Source organism: Alnus glutinosa, chromosome 5, assembly GCF_958979055.1.
Source record: "Alnus glutinosa chromosome 5, dhAlnGlut1.1, whole genome shotgun sequence".
In the NCBI taxonomy this organism is placed as follows: domain Eukaryota; kingdom Viridiplantae; phylum Streptophyta; class Magnoliopsida; order Fagales; family Betulaceae; genus Alnus; species Alnus glutinosa.
This window is the reverse complement of record NC_084890.1, coordinates 21,008,122-21,022,794: the sequence shown is the minus strand read 5'-3', so window position 1 is coordinate 21,022,794 and position 14,673 is coordinate 21,008,122. Positions and strand designations below refer to the sequence as shown.

Here is a 14,673-nt window from a genome sequence, read left to right as displayed (position 1 = left end):
TACACAGACAATACACACGAGAAGCTCCAAATGAGTAGGATACCCAAGCCCTCAAACCCGAAACCCTACAACATGATCCCATCCTCGCCCATTACGACCTTCGGGAAACAGAACCAGACCTTTCCGGCCACTCATGTCATAGACCGCCACCTCCAAGAAACTACTAGCACTATTCTCACCTCTTTGCACGATGGTCACCTTAGACCCCTCCCTATAAGACTTCACGAAATCTTCAAATCCAGGATTACGCAAAGCCTCTTCCAGCATCGACAACAGCCACACGATGCAATGAGATCCCAAAAGGATTGCCCCTACGAAAGCTTTCTGCTTTTCAACTACTCTGAGCTCTGAAGTCCCAAGCCCCACCGAGAACAAAAATGACTTAGCTTCCACATAGAACCGGTTCTCCATATCCTTGAAGGGGGGAGTGAACCCAACACGCCCCCACGCACCACTCACAAGACCACTCTCCGAGGTGACGCCAACATCCTACAGGCAGCTCCGGCTGAAACCCAACAACAGACCTCAAAAGGAGAAAGAGGACGGTGACGAAGGAGAAAGATGACCAGAATAACTAGTCTCTAGGATGATAACGTTATAGAACCTATACAATGATAATATTGCCTACCCTTATAAAAATTGACTTAATAAATTCTATAAACTATTCTATCAAATAAAAGTCGACTATGTGTGGTGTGGGGATTTACCTTTGAAGACTCTTTTTTCTAGAATTGTTTACTATTACATGTGGTAAGGATGAATGGGTGGAGGAGAATATGCATATAGAAAATAGTAACATTCTGTGGAATATTTTGTTTACTCAACCTGTACATGATTGGAATGTGGAAGTGGTCTCTTTATTTTTTGTGGTGTTGTACTCTTTTGAAGGTATGAAAGGAGGATAAAATTTGTTGGATTCTTTCGAGAAGAAAATCATTTGAAATGAAGTCTTACTATAAGGTTTTATCTATTCCTATACATTCTTCTTTTCCTTGGAAGAGTATTTGGAAAGTTAAGGTTCCTCCGATAGTGGCTTTCTTTGGGTGGACGGCTACTTTAGGGAAAATTTTAACTTTAGATAATTTACGCAAGAGAAATATTATTGTGATTGAGTGGTGTTATGTGTAAGAGTTGTGGAGAGTCCATCGATCATTTTTTCCTGTACTGTATGGTTGCCTAGACTTTTATCGGACCATTTTCCTTTGATGTTGGATTGTGGAGTGCAAAGAGAAAGGAAAGGATACTTCAAATTTGAAAACATGTGGCTCAAATCCGATGGCTTTGTAGAACTTGTGCAACATTGGTGGGAGTCTTATAATTTCCAAGGACTGCCAAGTTATGTGCTGGCTAAAAAGTTGAAACCTTTAAAGGTGGACTTGAAGAAATGGAATGCAGAGGTTTTTGGTGATGTGGGGAAGAAGAAGAAGGAATTGTTATAAGGTATTAAAGAGCTGGAGTGTTTTGAAGAAGCTCGGGGGCTAGTGGAGGAGGAGCGGGTTCAGAAGTCAGACATGATCAAGGAGCTGGAAAAAATACTCCTGTGTGAGGAGGTTAATTGGAGGCAAAAATCTCGGGCTCTGTGGCTAAAGGAAGGGGATAATAATACTAAATTCTTTCACAGGGTAGCTAATTCCCATTGGAGGCACAATCATGTGGGAGTCTTGAGGATCAATGGGGCTTTGTCTTCTGATCCGGTGGAAATTAAGGATCATATTGTGAATTATTATGACTCTCTGTACACCGAGCAAAGTTCGTGGCGGCCTAGGGTGGATGGGATTTCTTTCTCCTCCATTGATGCGGATGAGTGTCTCTGGTTAGAACGAGGTTTTGAGGAGCAGGAGGTGTGGGAGGTGGTGCGGGAGATGAACGGGGATAAGGCTCCGGGTCCAGATGGTTTTTCAATGGCGTTCTTTCAGCAATGTTGGGGGGTTCTCAAAAAAGATATTATGGCGGTTTTTTTCGGAATTTCATAATAGTTGCCAGTTTGAGAGGAGCTTGAATGCAACTTTTATTTCCCTAATTCCTAAGAAGGCAGATGCGTTGGAGGTTAAGGATTTTAGGCCTATTAGTTTGGTGGGAGGGGTCTATAAAATTATTTCTAAGGTCCTTGCTAACAGGCTCAAATCAGTGTTGGAGAAAATTATCTCGAGCTCTCAGAATGCTTTTATTGGTGGAAGGCAAATCTTGGATTCAGTTCTTATAGCCAATGAATGTTTGGATAGCCAAATGTGGTCAGGGCCGGCTGGGTTATTGTGCAAACTGGATTTGGAGAAAGCTTATGATCACGTGAATTGGGATTTCCTTCTTTACATGCTTCAGAGATGTGGGTTTGGGGAGAGGCGGAGGGAATGGATTAAATGTTGCATTTCCACAGTAAAATTTTCCATTTTGGTTAATGGTACCCCTTCTGGTTTCTTTCAGAGCTCGTGGGGGATTAGGCAAGGTGATCCTCTTTCTCCTTTGCTGTTTGTGGTGGTTATGGAAGCGCTTAGCAGGATGTTGTATGCGTCTATGCGTCAAGGTTTGTTGTCAGGCTTCTCAGTGGGCATTAGGGGTAATGAAGCTTAGTGGTGAATCACTTATTGTTTGCGGATGATACCTTAATTTTTTGTGGAGCACAGGCCAAGCACGTTCGAAATTTGAGGTGTACCTTCTTATGTTTTGAAGCGGTGTCAGGGTTGAGGATCAATTTAGGCAAATCTGAATTGGCCCCTATTGGCGAGGTGGAAGATGTGGAGTCTTTGGCACATATTCTGGGGTGTAGAATTGGGTCTCTGCCGATGACTTATTTGGGTATGCCGTTGGGGGCGTCTTTCAAATCTATTTCTATTTGAAATGGGGTTATTGAGAAGGTGGAGCGAAGGTTGGCTAGTTGGAAGAAACTTTATTTATCCAAGGGTGGTAGGGTGACGTTGATTCACAGTACTCTTTCCAGCATTCCTTCTTATTATTTATCTTTGTTCCCTATTCCTATGAGTGTAGCTAAAAAACTGGAGCGGCTTCAAAGGAATTTTCTCTGGAATGGTATGGGTGATGAGACTAAATTTCATTTAGTCAATTGGCATCGTAGTTGTTCTCCAATCAAGGCTGGTGGACTGGGAGTTCGTAATGTTATTAATTTTAATCAAGCCTTATTGGGGATGTGGATCTGGAGGTTTTCTTAGGAGTTCGATGCTTTGTGGAGATCGGTGATTGAGGTGAAGTATGGGAGTGTGAGGGGAGGTTGGTGTTCTTTACCGGTGACGGGGGCCTTATGGTGTCAGTGTTTGGAAGTTTATTCGAAGGGGGTGGGATAATGTTGCCAAGTTTTTGCGTTTTGAGGTGGGTGATGGGTCCCATATTCGCTTCTGGCATGATTTATGGTGTGGGGACAGGCCTCTCAAGCTTTGTTTTCCAACTTTGTATGCTATTGCGCGTTCTCCAATTGCTTGGATGGTGGATAATTTGTCTATGGTAGGAGGTGTGGCTCATTGGAATGTTCTCTTTACGCGCAATGCTCGAGATTGGGAGTTGGAGATGGTGATGTCCTTCTTCGAATAGTTATACTCTACTCGGGTTCGGCATGGGGAGGTTGATAGGGCGGTGTGGATTCTTTCCAAGAGGAGGAATTTTGAAGTGAAGACTTTCTATAAAGCTTTAGTTTGTCACGAGGCGGCTTCTTTTCCTTGGAAGGGTATATGGCGTGTTAAAGCTCCGAAGCGGGTTGCGTTCTTTGTATGGACAGCAGCTTTAGGAAAGATTTTAACTCATGACAACTTACGAAGGCGTGGTATTGTGGTGGTTGAGTGGTGTGTTATGTGTAAAAAGCATGGGGAATCCGTTGATCACCTTCTTCTCCATTGTGACGTGGCTCGGGTTGTTTGGAGTTTTTTTTATAGTTTGTTTGGGGTGGAGTGGGTTATGCCTAGTAGTGCCTTGGATTTATTGAGTGCTTGGGGCACTTTGCTGGGTCGTGGTTCTGTTCACCGTATTTGGAAGCAGGTTCCTCTTTGTGTTTTGTGGGGCTTGTGGCGTGAGAGAAATTCTAGGCTTTTTGAGGATGTGGAGGTTCAGGTTGGGGCTCTTTGTAGAAATGTGCTTAATATGTTATATCTTTGGGTGTCGGCGCATAGCTTGGGTAGTGTGCCGTATGCTGATTTTTTACTTTCTTGTTCGTTTCGGTCATCTAATTAGGGGCTCCTTTGTATATTTCCTGTGTACTAGGGTTGCGTCCCTCTGCACTTTTTAATGAATTCTTACTTATAAAAAAAAAAATTTATGTCGGATTGTTATTTTTCTGATTTTTTAGATTTGTGTTCTTTTTTCTCTTTGGATTAGGGGTATCCTGTATACATCCTGTGTACTTTGGTTTACGCCCCTCTGCTCTTTTTTGAAATATACATTACTTAAGAAAAAAAAAAAAAAAAGAAGCAATGGCATCCTTGAGATTTACTAATTCCCAGACTTATCAGTTGTTTCTTGGTGGAGACCTTTCGGTTTGGGCACTCTTGCAAGCTGTCTTGCATCATGGCACCCCTTATGGATAAGATGCAGGAACGTCCTCTCAGGTGCTTGGTTCATGAGTAGATTAGGGTGATTTGAATTAAGTTGAGTGCACTTTTTCAATCTTAGGGCTAAAGAAAGAGTAAAATTAGCGAAAGTGCAGGAGAAGATGATTATTCAACTAACCCTACTTCCCACTCAGAATTATATATGTATTGAGAGAATAGCAAGAAGACAAGTAAACCACTATATGGTATACATATTACAGCAATACCCACTAACACACTGCAAGGACAAGATGAAGGACAAAGGGAAAGCAAGATCAAGGAACTAGAAAAGACATGATGGCGTGTGATTTGATGTAGAATATGGACCTAGATGGAAGCCAAAAATGGAAGAGGATCAGTAACGCTGATCCCACTCAATGTTTTGTTGTATACATTGAGAGAATAAAAAGAAGACAAGTAAACCACTATATGGTATACATATAGGCAGATTGAAGTAAAAAAGGATGCAATGATGAATACACAGGAGGATCAGACAAAGAATTGCGAACTATGGCAATTTGAGTTTCACCCCTTGACCAGCCTCTGTTTCATCATTTACTGTCGAGGACTCTGCCTTGTCATGCTTATCCCCTATCACATTCACAGTTTCATTAGAGCTTCCAGCTTTCGCTTTGCCCTTCTTGCCAACCGCTTTCTCGCTATCTAAAGGGGGGGAGTGAAGGCCCCCAAAGCGTGATAGCTTAAGTCGACTTCGAGCTCGCCAAATCAGATGGTTCTATTTCTCATTCTTTTTTACTTGCTCCTACGGAACCAAGGTCGAAAAGATTGAGAAAAATAGGTCATTCACAACCACTGATAAAGGATTCCTCGGCCAATTTGGTAATCTGAAGATAGAAAACCAAAATGATTCCAGCAAGGGCATAGGAATCCTGGAAGTAGGAGAGAAGCCAATCGCAGCTGCATTTCTCGAGCTTGGGATTGTTGAGCAAAGTTCTCATGAAGGGAATTCCAGATCTGATGTGCATGAGTCAGATCTATTACCTGAGCAAAATGGCAGAGGATCAGTAATGCTGACCCCACTCAATGTTTTGTTGTTTTTCGCTAATTTAATGCTGTGATTGACATTTTACTGTAATACTTACTGGCAAATAATGTATCCTGCATCTGTCCTTTGTTTCATCTTCAGTCTGCATGTCATGGTGTCATGATTGTTTGCTGTATTTGTTTTTGTCATTTTAAGATTTTCTTTTTGTTCATTTTGTCATTGAATGACAGAATTATTTGTGATTTTAAGCTATTTATATTTCACTTGGAATTTGCAGCTTTCTCAACGCACTATTTCAGGTTCACTATTGAAGTATCTCTCCAAGTTACAGGTAATAGCTTCAACATTTTGTTTAGAGAAGTGAAGCTTAGAAAGAGTTGGTTGTAAATTTATTGTTTAGACTACCATTTAAGTGTTGAAGTTGATTTTATTGATCACTGAATGCCTCTGTTGATGTAGTTGAAAGGCTTGCTTTTTTTCTTTTGATGTGCTGTAGGTTCTCAATTTTGTAAGCCTTGCAGGTTGACGAAGAGCCAGCAATTAGAACAAACACTACCATTTTACTTGGAAACATTGCGACCTACCTAAACGAAGGGGTTAGTATCAGCAAATTGCCACCTTTATTGATTCATTTGCATCCTGAATAACTTGAAATTCTTGTTAGATATACTCATTCTCAAATGGCTTGTTTTCTTTCTTTCATAAGATTGTATAATTGGTCCTTCTCATCAATCCCGAGCAATTTTTTTTTTTTTAGATTTTCCTTTTGTGTGAGTCTCAACTGATGGGTTCAGATCTACAATGCAGACAAGGAAAAGAGTTTTGATTAATGCATTTACTGTTCGTGCATTGCGTGACACTTTCTCACCTGCGCGGGGAGCAGGTATTAGAACTCTACATTGTGCCGGTCTATGGCTACTCTTTTACCAAACTTTTAAGAAAATTCTTGGCGTAAACATATTTGTGTGTTTTAAACTCCTTTTCTACTCTTTATGCGTTCAATGTTTAGTAACTCCAACTATTGTGGTACCATTTAGTTTATTGAACAATTTAAAATTTTGTTGTGGCAGGCATCATGGCTCTATGTGCAACCAGTTCTTATTACGACATCACTGAGATTGCAACTCGGATTCTTCCAAATGTTGTTGTACTTACAATTGATCCTGACAGGTTGAGTATTCTTCAGATGATTTGCCTATGATTCATTTTTTCCCCCCTTCATGTACATGTTCATATGACTTCCACTTTCCTCTTGGTAAAATATAAATTTCTATTCTAGAGACAACACACAAAGGCACACACTAAAGTTTGTGATGTACCAGCCTACCACGTCTTCTTTGTAGCATGCCTCATTTCTACCAACTCCCATTTTTTTAAAAAAAATTGAGAAGCTCTTGTGTTTCACCTTTTGTTTCCACTAGCTTGACTTTTTCCGTCTCTCTCTCTCTCTCATCCATTACTAGACTCCCTTCTCTTTTTTCAAATTTTGTTTAAGAACTTAAATACCTCTCAAAAGATGAGAAGAATCTCATATAACCCCTAAATCACCAAATAAAATCAGTCATTCATGTACTCTCTCAGAAACATGGTTCAAATTTATTTAATAATTAAGCACATGTAATTATCTTCTTTCGCAGGGCTAACTAAAAAAGTTATACTTATATTGATAATTAATTAATTAATTTTTTTTTTGTTACACAAATTAAATATTACCTTTTTATGAATTAGTCATTCATATGCGATGTTCATGTTATACAACTTTTATATGACATGAACATTGCATATGGCCTTATCAAAAAAACATTGCATATGGCGACCCTAAAGAATAATGGCTACCTCTGCCACTGTTTCTCACGTTGATCAACTTTTCCCCTGGCTCACACTTTCCAGGGGCCTCCAGCTGTAGTGTTAAATGTGCCCTTGATCCAGTGATTTCCTCTCTTTGATTACTAAGATAGGATTTTGTCATAGATATAGAGAGCAGACATGATGGTTGTGAAATAACATTGCTTGTGGTTTTTGAACACTGACCTCTGTAGTTTTCTACTATTAACATTGCACCTGTTGTCCTGGGAATTTTAGTGTTAGGATCATTAGGCTCAATAGTTTTGCTTCAATTGCAAACATTAAGATAACATTCCTATTATTAAGAGCAAAAAATGTTGAAATTTTCTTAAAATTCATTTTTTTAACATATTTTGAGGTAAGTATCTTTTTGTCATGTTTTTTGAATGATTGTAAAGATCGGTCTGCTCTTTATCATTAACTTAATAAAAATTTTGTTGTACTGCTAACTAATTTTTATTCTATAAGCTAGGAGGGAAAATTTCTATCCTTATTTTTCCGAGGCCCCATGATCTTGGAAGGAATGAGGGAAGGGAAAGGAGTTTTTTTGAAATTCTAGGAGATCATTTCCTGAAACTTAATGATTTTTCTTTACCTTGTCATTTGCTATATTTAGATTCGTTGTATATGGATATATTGTACATGGATATAATTTCCTGAAACATGTACGTGGATATAATGTTTCCTGACCTATTTGGGCTACCTATGGGTATGCTGTATGACGTGCTACACTTAAAAGTGGTGTAGGTTGACAAATTTGTGGTCCTTAAAAAATCTAGTTCAGGAGATGAAAACTTGATTAAGTTTTAAGACCTCATTTTTGTTTCATCAGTACTATTAACTTAAGATAATTCTTAGTGGGGATATGTGTTGAATTTCAACAATGCTAATCTCACCCGTGTCCCCCCTTCCTCCCCCTTTTCTCTTCTGGTCTTTGATCCCTATGTTACTAATCTCGAGGCTGTATGTTCCTGACAATGAGTACTTGTCTTATTGTTGTTCCTTAAAGATGCTCATCAGATCATCTGAGCTACTGTCTTGTCTTCTTTGTTAATTTTGAACAGTGATGTGCGATCGAAGGCATTTCAAGCTGTTGAACAATTTTTGCAGATTGTTAAGCAATACCAAGAGAAGGTGTGTTTTTAAATTCTTGTCACTTTTGATTTGAAGCACATCTTCTGTTTCTAAATCTGAATGTAGATATTTGAGAAGAAAAGTATTGCTTGAATGTCTATGTACCATGTAGCTTATGTTTAGTGACTTTCACTTTTTCCCTAAATCAATCTTATGTATTTCCTGTTGACATTCCATCTGTTATGGAACACTTGGTTGAGTTGTAGTTTGCGACATTATGTTTTGATGGCTGTTGTATTACAAGTACCTTTGCTTACCATAGCATCCTTCAAGCTAGTGTCTTTTGTAGTGACTCCAGCATCCCTATTTGAAGAACAGTCTTGATATGACCTGATCTGAAGCTTATTGGTGCTTTGCCATGTGTGCAAAGTCAGTGTGTCTGTGTACACGTTCCTTGTTGGATTAAAGTTATCTCAGAAAAACTCGAATTATGTATCCTATGTGTATTATTGCTTAAATGAGTCTGCAGCCTTCTTTATTTTGAAATGGGGTTTCCTGCCTTAACCTTTTTGCAATGTTGTTATTTTTTAATTAGCTAAAATGTTGTTATTTTTTAATTAGCTTCTTATCATAAATGTGATCTTGATCAAACGTTCGAAGGCACATATTCTAGTTCGGATTTAAGAGTGAATAGTTTATGGCTTGTGCGTTTCTAGTTTTGCTTTTGATATTGGAAGTAATATTTCTATATTGTTCCTGCTCTTTATTCCTTTTCCTCCCTCTCCTTTCAGTCTCTCTCTCTCTCTCTCTTTTTTTTTTTTAAGGTTTAGTTTTTATTGTGAAATAGTTGAATCTTCAGGAGAAATGTTCATCATGCTGATGTTTCGTTCTGCTCCATTCTTTCATAAAATTTTATTTTGATTCCCCCCAATTGTTCCTTTTAGGCAAATTCAGGAGATACCACTGGAGCTACAGGCCTTGGAATACCATCAATACCAGGAAATGCAAGTTTACTTGGGTGAGTTAATTAGGGCTTTTTACTTTTTAGTGTGTGTGTGTGTGTGTTTCTTTCACTTAAAAGAATACCCACAGTTGGGCCAATTTGAGGTTATTAGTTCACTTGAAATTATTCCAAGCTGTTGTCTTTTATGTGACTGGGTAGTAGGAGCACATGGGTGTAGCTGTCTTGTATAATTAGGCATTTTTTTTTCTTTAAAAAAAAAAATAAAAATTCCTTTTGGTTGAATCATCCATTCTCTCTTGCTGAGCCTAAACTGTAACTCATAATTGGGAGGTTTTTTCTTTCTCTTTCTTTTTTTTTTTCAAATCTGGATTTTTTTTTACCATGTTTTTTTATGGCATTTAACCAAGTCTATTGAGGTTTTTTTTTTTTTTTTCACTTGATGGAAAGGAAGTCATTTTATGGATTTAAGTAAATGACCTCATTTCTATGTACTTTATGTTGTTTTGGTGGTTATACAGTTTTAATATTTTAAAAAGAGCAACTCTTGCAATCAGATTCAATTGTAAATCACATTATTGTTTTAAGAGGCTGTAGACATCCAGATATCCAAACATGCCCACAATTAGTTAAGTCTTCATTTGTCCCTGTTTTTTGGTAGATTCAATTGCTTTTGAACTGTTCTATTATTACAGTCTTACCTGATTTTATTCTTCCATATTTGGTTCTTGTTAGAGAATATGTTCGATCTCCATATATTAGGGAATTTGGTTTGAGAAATATATTGTAACTATAATCAATCAAATGTGATTGATTTATTTGTAGTAGATTTGATGGTAATTGATTGATTACCATACTTATCTACCCAACCACTCCTATAAATAGGAGTCTATGACCAAACCACGTAAAATCTCTCGTGTCTCTACTTTCTCTTTATTCCGCTCCATCTTTATTTTTCTATTTGATTCTCTTTTCTTTCATGGTATGAAAGCTTCAGAGCCTTGGACAATGTTGGGCCTTCCCTCCCGTTGTACACATGTTTGGATAATAGTACCATACGTGAGGAGGCGTGTTAAGAGTCCCACATTGCCAAGGTATACTTGGCTTGTAAGCTTTATAAGCCTTTAGCAAACATTTTTCCTTAAAGTGCCTTTTGTGGAAGAGTAAGAGTTAATGGACTTTATCATGGTATTAGAGCTATATGCTAATACTAGTGTTCGATCCAATGGTCCTTTGAATTATTCTCTTTTTTCACTTTTTTTTTTTTTTTCGTAGTTATGTTCTTGATGGTCAATACTCTTGCAAATCTCATCACCATAGATATTGTAGTGGCAGAATTCTCGTTCAAAAAAAAAAAAAGGCCAAAGTTGCCCATATTATTTTGGCCCTTTGTTGGTTCATTATTTTGGTTATTGTTGGTCCAATTATTGACCCAGATCCATCTTTTGGCCTTTGTGGTACTGTTTAAAAACTTAAGCCCATTTCAGCCCATTGTTGGTTTTTATTTTGGCCCATAGTTGGCCTATATTATTTTGGCATGCGGTATTATTTCAACCCATGTCCATTTCAACTCATAGTTGGCCCCATATATTTTTGGCTCCTGTGGTATTGTTTCAAACCCAAGCCCATTTTAGCCCATTGTTGGCATTCATATTTGGCCCATTATTTGTATTTTGGCATTTTTGGTCTTATTTTAAGCCCATGCCCATTTAGCCTCCAGATGGCTCGAAGAAGAAGACGAAGACGAAAAAAAAAAAAAAAAAATCAAACTCAAGATTTCAGAATCTTCCACCTTGAGTTTGCAGGGGATCTTAGAGTATATGCTCGATCTCCATATATTGGGGTATTTGGTTTGAGAAATATATTGTAATTATAATCAATCAAATTGATTGATTTGATAGATTTATTTGTAGTAGATTTGATGGTAATCAAATCACATTGATTGATTACCATACTTATCTACCCAACCCCTCCTGTAAATAGGAGTCTATTGAATTGCGAAAATATGAAGAGAAATAAAAGTAAAATGTAGTCCTTTGTGCTTTATCCTGTGGACGTAGGTCATAGACCGAACCACGTAAAATCTCTCGTGTCTCTACTTTCTCTTTATTCTACTTTATCTTTATTTTTCTATTTGATTCTCTTTTCTTTCAGTTCTCACCTAGGCATATTAGAAAATCCATCTTTACCTCACTATTGACTTGAAATTCATGGTACCTATGCAGATGGGCCATGAGCTCCTTGACACTTAAGGGCAAACCTTCTGAACAAGCTTCACTTGCTTCTGTGACTTCAAGCGTGACTCTAACTTCTACTTCTTCCGATGCCAGCTTAGGTAGGCAATTTGATAACTGTTTGGTTTCTCTTTATTGGCTTATTGCAAATCTGGGTTTTTTTTTTTTTTTAAGGAAAAAAAAAAATCTGTTTTTCCACTCAAGCTTACCTGTGGGCTGTTGGATAGACTTACCTTGAATTACTGGATTAATTTTTTTGATAATTTTTTAAAGATTTCATGGCAAAAGAGCTTATTTTGTTAATAGAGCCATAAACCCTGCTTTATCCAACTTTGTTAATTGGAGCTTATGTTGTCTCTGTCAGCCTTTTTCTTTTAAAAAAAAGGTAAATGAATAAATCAAAGCCTCCTGTCTTGTCGATATTTTACTAATGAAGTGAAATATATTCCTTCATTATTTTGGACCAACTTTGCTTATAAATAATAATAATAATAATAATAAATGGATACTTTGGGACATACATATATGCATGTAGGCTGCTTTTATTGTGTTGTTGGAAGAAAAGGGGTGCGAGTTGGTAGAGAAAGGCTGACTTTATGTACTGTATTCCTTTAAATTAGGAATAGGGTAGCACGGAATATGTTAATTATGCTCATTTTGTATTCTTGTTGAAGTTATGTTTACGCACTGTCACTAATATTGGATGATGCTGTCAATTTATTATTACTTCCACTGGGTACATATGTTTACAAATGCATTATTCAACAATTCAATTTTAATAATATTGATTTTCCGTGACAATACTAGTGATGGAGACTCCAAGTACAGCACCTGTCCTTGGGAATTCCTCCTCAGATTTTACTGATCAACCCATGCCTGCATCCCCTACATCAACGGATGGCTGGGGAGAACTTGAAAATGGAATTCATGAAGAGCATGAGAATGACAAGGATGGATGGGATGATATTGAACCTCTTGAAGAGCCAAAGCCATCACCAGCTCTTGCAAACATTCAAGCAGCTCAAAAGCGGCCAGTATCTCAACCTGTGTCACAGCCAAAACAAGGTTAGATTCTCCTTTCAACTTGTATTTTGCTGGCAGTATTTTACCATTTGGTAAAAGTGGATTTAAGAGTTGATTGGTTAACCCAAATCTAGCCCATCCTGTCTGAGACCAGAAAATTTAGAGTAATTCTAAATGTGACCCGCATGTCCCCCCAAAACTAATCTGGCTTTTAAAATCACCATTAAATCAAAATCTAAAATTGATATATCACAAATCCAATGGTGATTTTAAAAGCCACACCAATTTTCGGAGAACAGGGGGGGTGACATGTAGCATCACTCAAAAATTTATATATTGAATTTCAATAAGCATGCTTGATAGATATGTTGCCAAACATCTTCAAAAGCCTGATCAATTGATGGCCTTGGTCTTCAGTTGGTTGGTGTAGCCCCGCCTAAGTCCAGCTTTGAATACATTGGTTGGTGGTGGGAATCTGATGAATGTTTGAAGTACCTCTCATTTTAGAAGTGTCAAATAAGCTTCTGTCATTTGGCTTGACATGTGGACTAAATCAATTGAAATCTCGGCTAGGATTGTCAATTTTAACATGGAGGATGTTCCTGTTGCGCAAGACTGTTTCTTCTCTAGATCAATAGCAGCTTATGGATTATCTACTGTGTTTCTGAACATGTTAAATGAATTGATTAAAATTTTTGCTTTAGAGTGGATAAATCTATTGTTTACTGCTTTATTTTTCACCACACTCAAAATACGCACATTAAGAACCAAAATTTACTAGATCTCATCTCGTGCTCACATACTCGAGCATTGATCCTTCCTGATATATATTTTGGTTCTGATTGCTTTTATTGTTTGATTTTTCATTCAACCTTCCTTCCTTCAGTTGCAAGCTCACGACCGAAAAATACAGCAAGGGTTTCCAAAAACGATGATGACGATCTGTGGGATTCCATTGCCGCCCCTGCTCCAAAGACTCTGTCAAAACCTTTGAATGTGAAAAAAGCTGGGACAGCTACTGGTGATGATGACCTGTGGAATTCCATTGCTGCTCCTGCACCCGCTACCAGGGCTCAGCCTTTATCAGCTAGTCGAGGTCGAGGAGCCAAGCCTACTTCTCAGAGTTTGGGTGCACAGAGAAAAAACCGGACGTCCTAATCTCAGATATGAAATACATAGGAAAAAGGAGAACAAAGGAGTAAAAGATTTATATTTGTACAATTTTTTACTGTTCTAGTTATTGTCTTTCACATTAATAGGAAACGGATCCATTTCACTGAGATGACATTATTTGATTTGTAATATTATTCTTTTTTACTTGTATTTTGGTCCAATAGAGACCTCTTAGCCCATGGGATGCTCAAAAGATGGTGGGGATTGGGAATTTGGGAGGCCGTTTTTGGGCTTTGTAAACAAGGTTGAGGCGTTGATTGGATTAGGTTTTTTGTATGTAGCAAGCCGGTAATTTGGTCTTTTTTTTTTAAACGTGAAAGCAACTGAATATTTCACATTTTGATTGGAGATTACAATTAAAGTGCAGGGGTTCCTTATGTGAATTATATTTGTCTCTCTATTTTTTATGGTTTGCAATTGTGATATCACGAGTTTTATTTCATTTTGTTGAGGGTTTTTTTTTGGACTAACTTACTGAATTGGTCATTGGGATTTGGACGTAATATTAAATTGATCACTAATCACTATGATACAAAAATTATCATAATGATCATTGTTTACGCTACTGTCTCAACTCGATCATTTTGTATAAATTGTCTCTTTTTTTTTCCTTTTTTTTTTTTCATGGATTTTTTATATTACTACAAATTTATCCTCAAATAAAATAAATATATAAAATTGGGATGTGGTTTATCACTCCAAAATGTGGCAAGAAAGCGTGGTCAAATTACTTTGAAAGGCTTGAGAGGGCGGTCGAATTTCTTTGAAAGGCTTTTGAAGGTGATTCACCCTAGTACATTTTGGGTGGTTTTGTCTCCCAAGAGGTTA

General features: G+C 37.7%; 1 protein-coding gene across 1 annotated transcript in view; it reads left to right on the top strand.

Annotated features, from left to right (window-relative positions):
• LOC133868456 (uncharacterized) overlaps window positions 1-14,228 on the top strand; it is a 41,934-nt gene extending 27,706 nt beyond the window's left edge. The window contains exons 13-21 of the mRNA XM_062305357.1: window positions 5,813-5,866; window positions 6,057-6,131; window positions 6,343-6,418; window positions 6,606-6,705; window positions 8,445-8,514; window positions 9,399-9,472; window positions 11,641-11,750; window positions 12,457-12,714; window positions 13,559-14,228. Of these exons, the coding sequence (XP_062161341.1) occupies window positions 5,813-5,866; window positions 6,057-6,131; window positions 6,343-6,418; window positions 6,606-6,705; window positions 8,445-8,514; window positions 9,399-9,472; window positions 11,641-11,750; window positions 12,457-12,714; window positions 13,559-13,830 (1,089 nt within the window). The 3' untranslated portion in view covers window positions 13,831-14,228. The remainder of the gene's footprint in view (window positions 1-5,812; window positions 5,867-6,056; window positions 6,132-6,342; window positions 6,419-6,605; window positions 6,706-8,444; window positions 8,515-9,398; window positions 9,473-11,640; window positions 11,751-12,456; window positions 12,715-13,558) is intronic.
• Window positions 14,229-14,673: the final 445 nt, after the last annotated feature.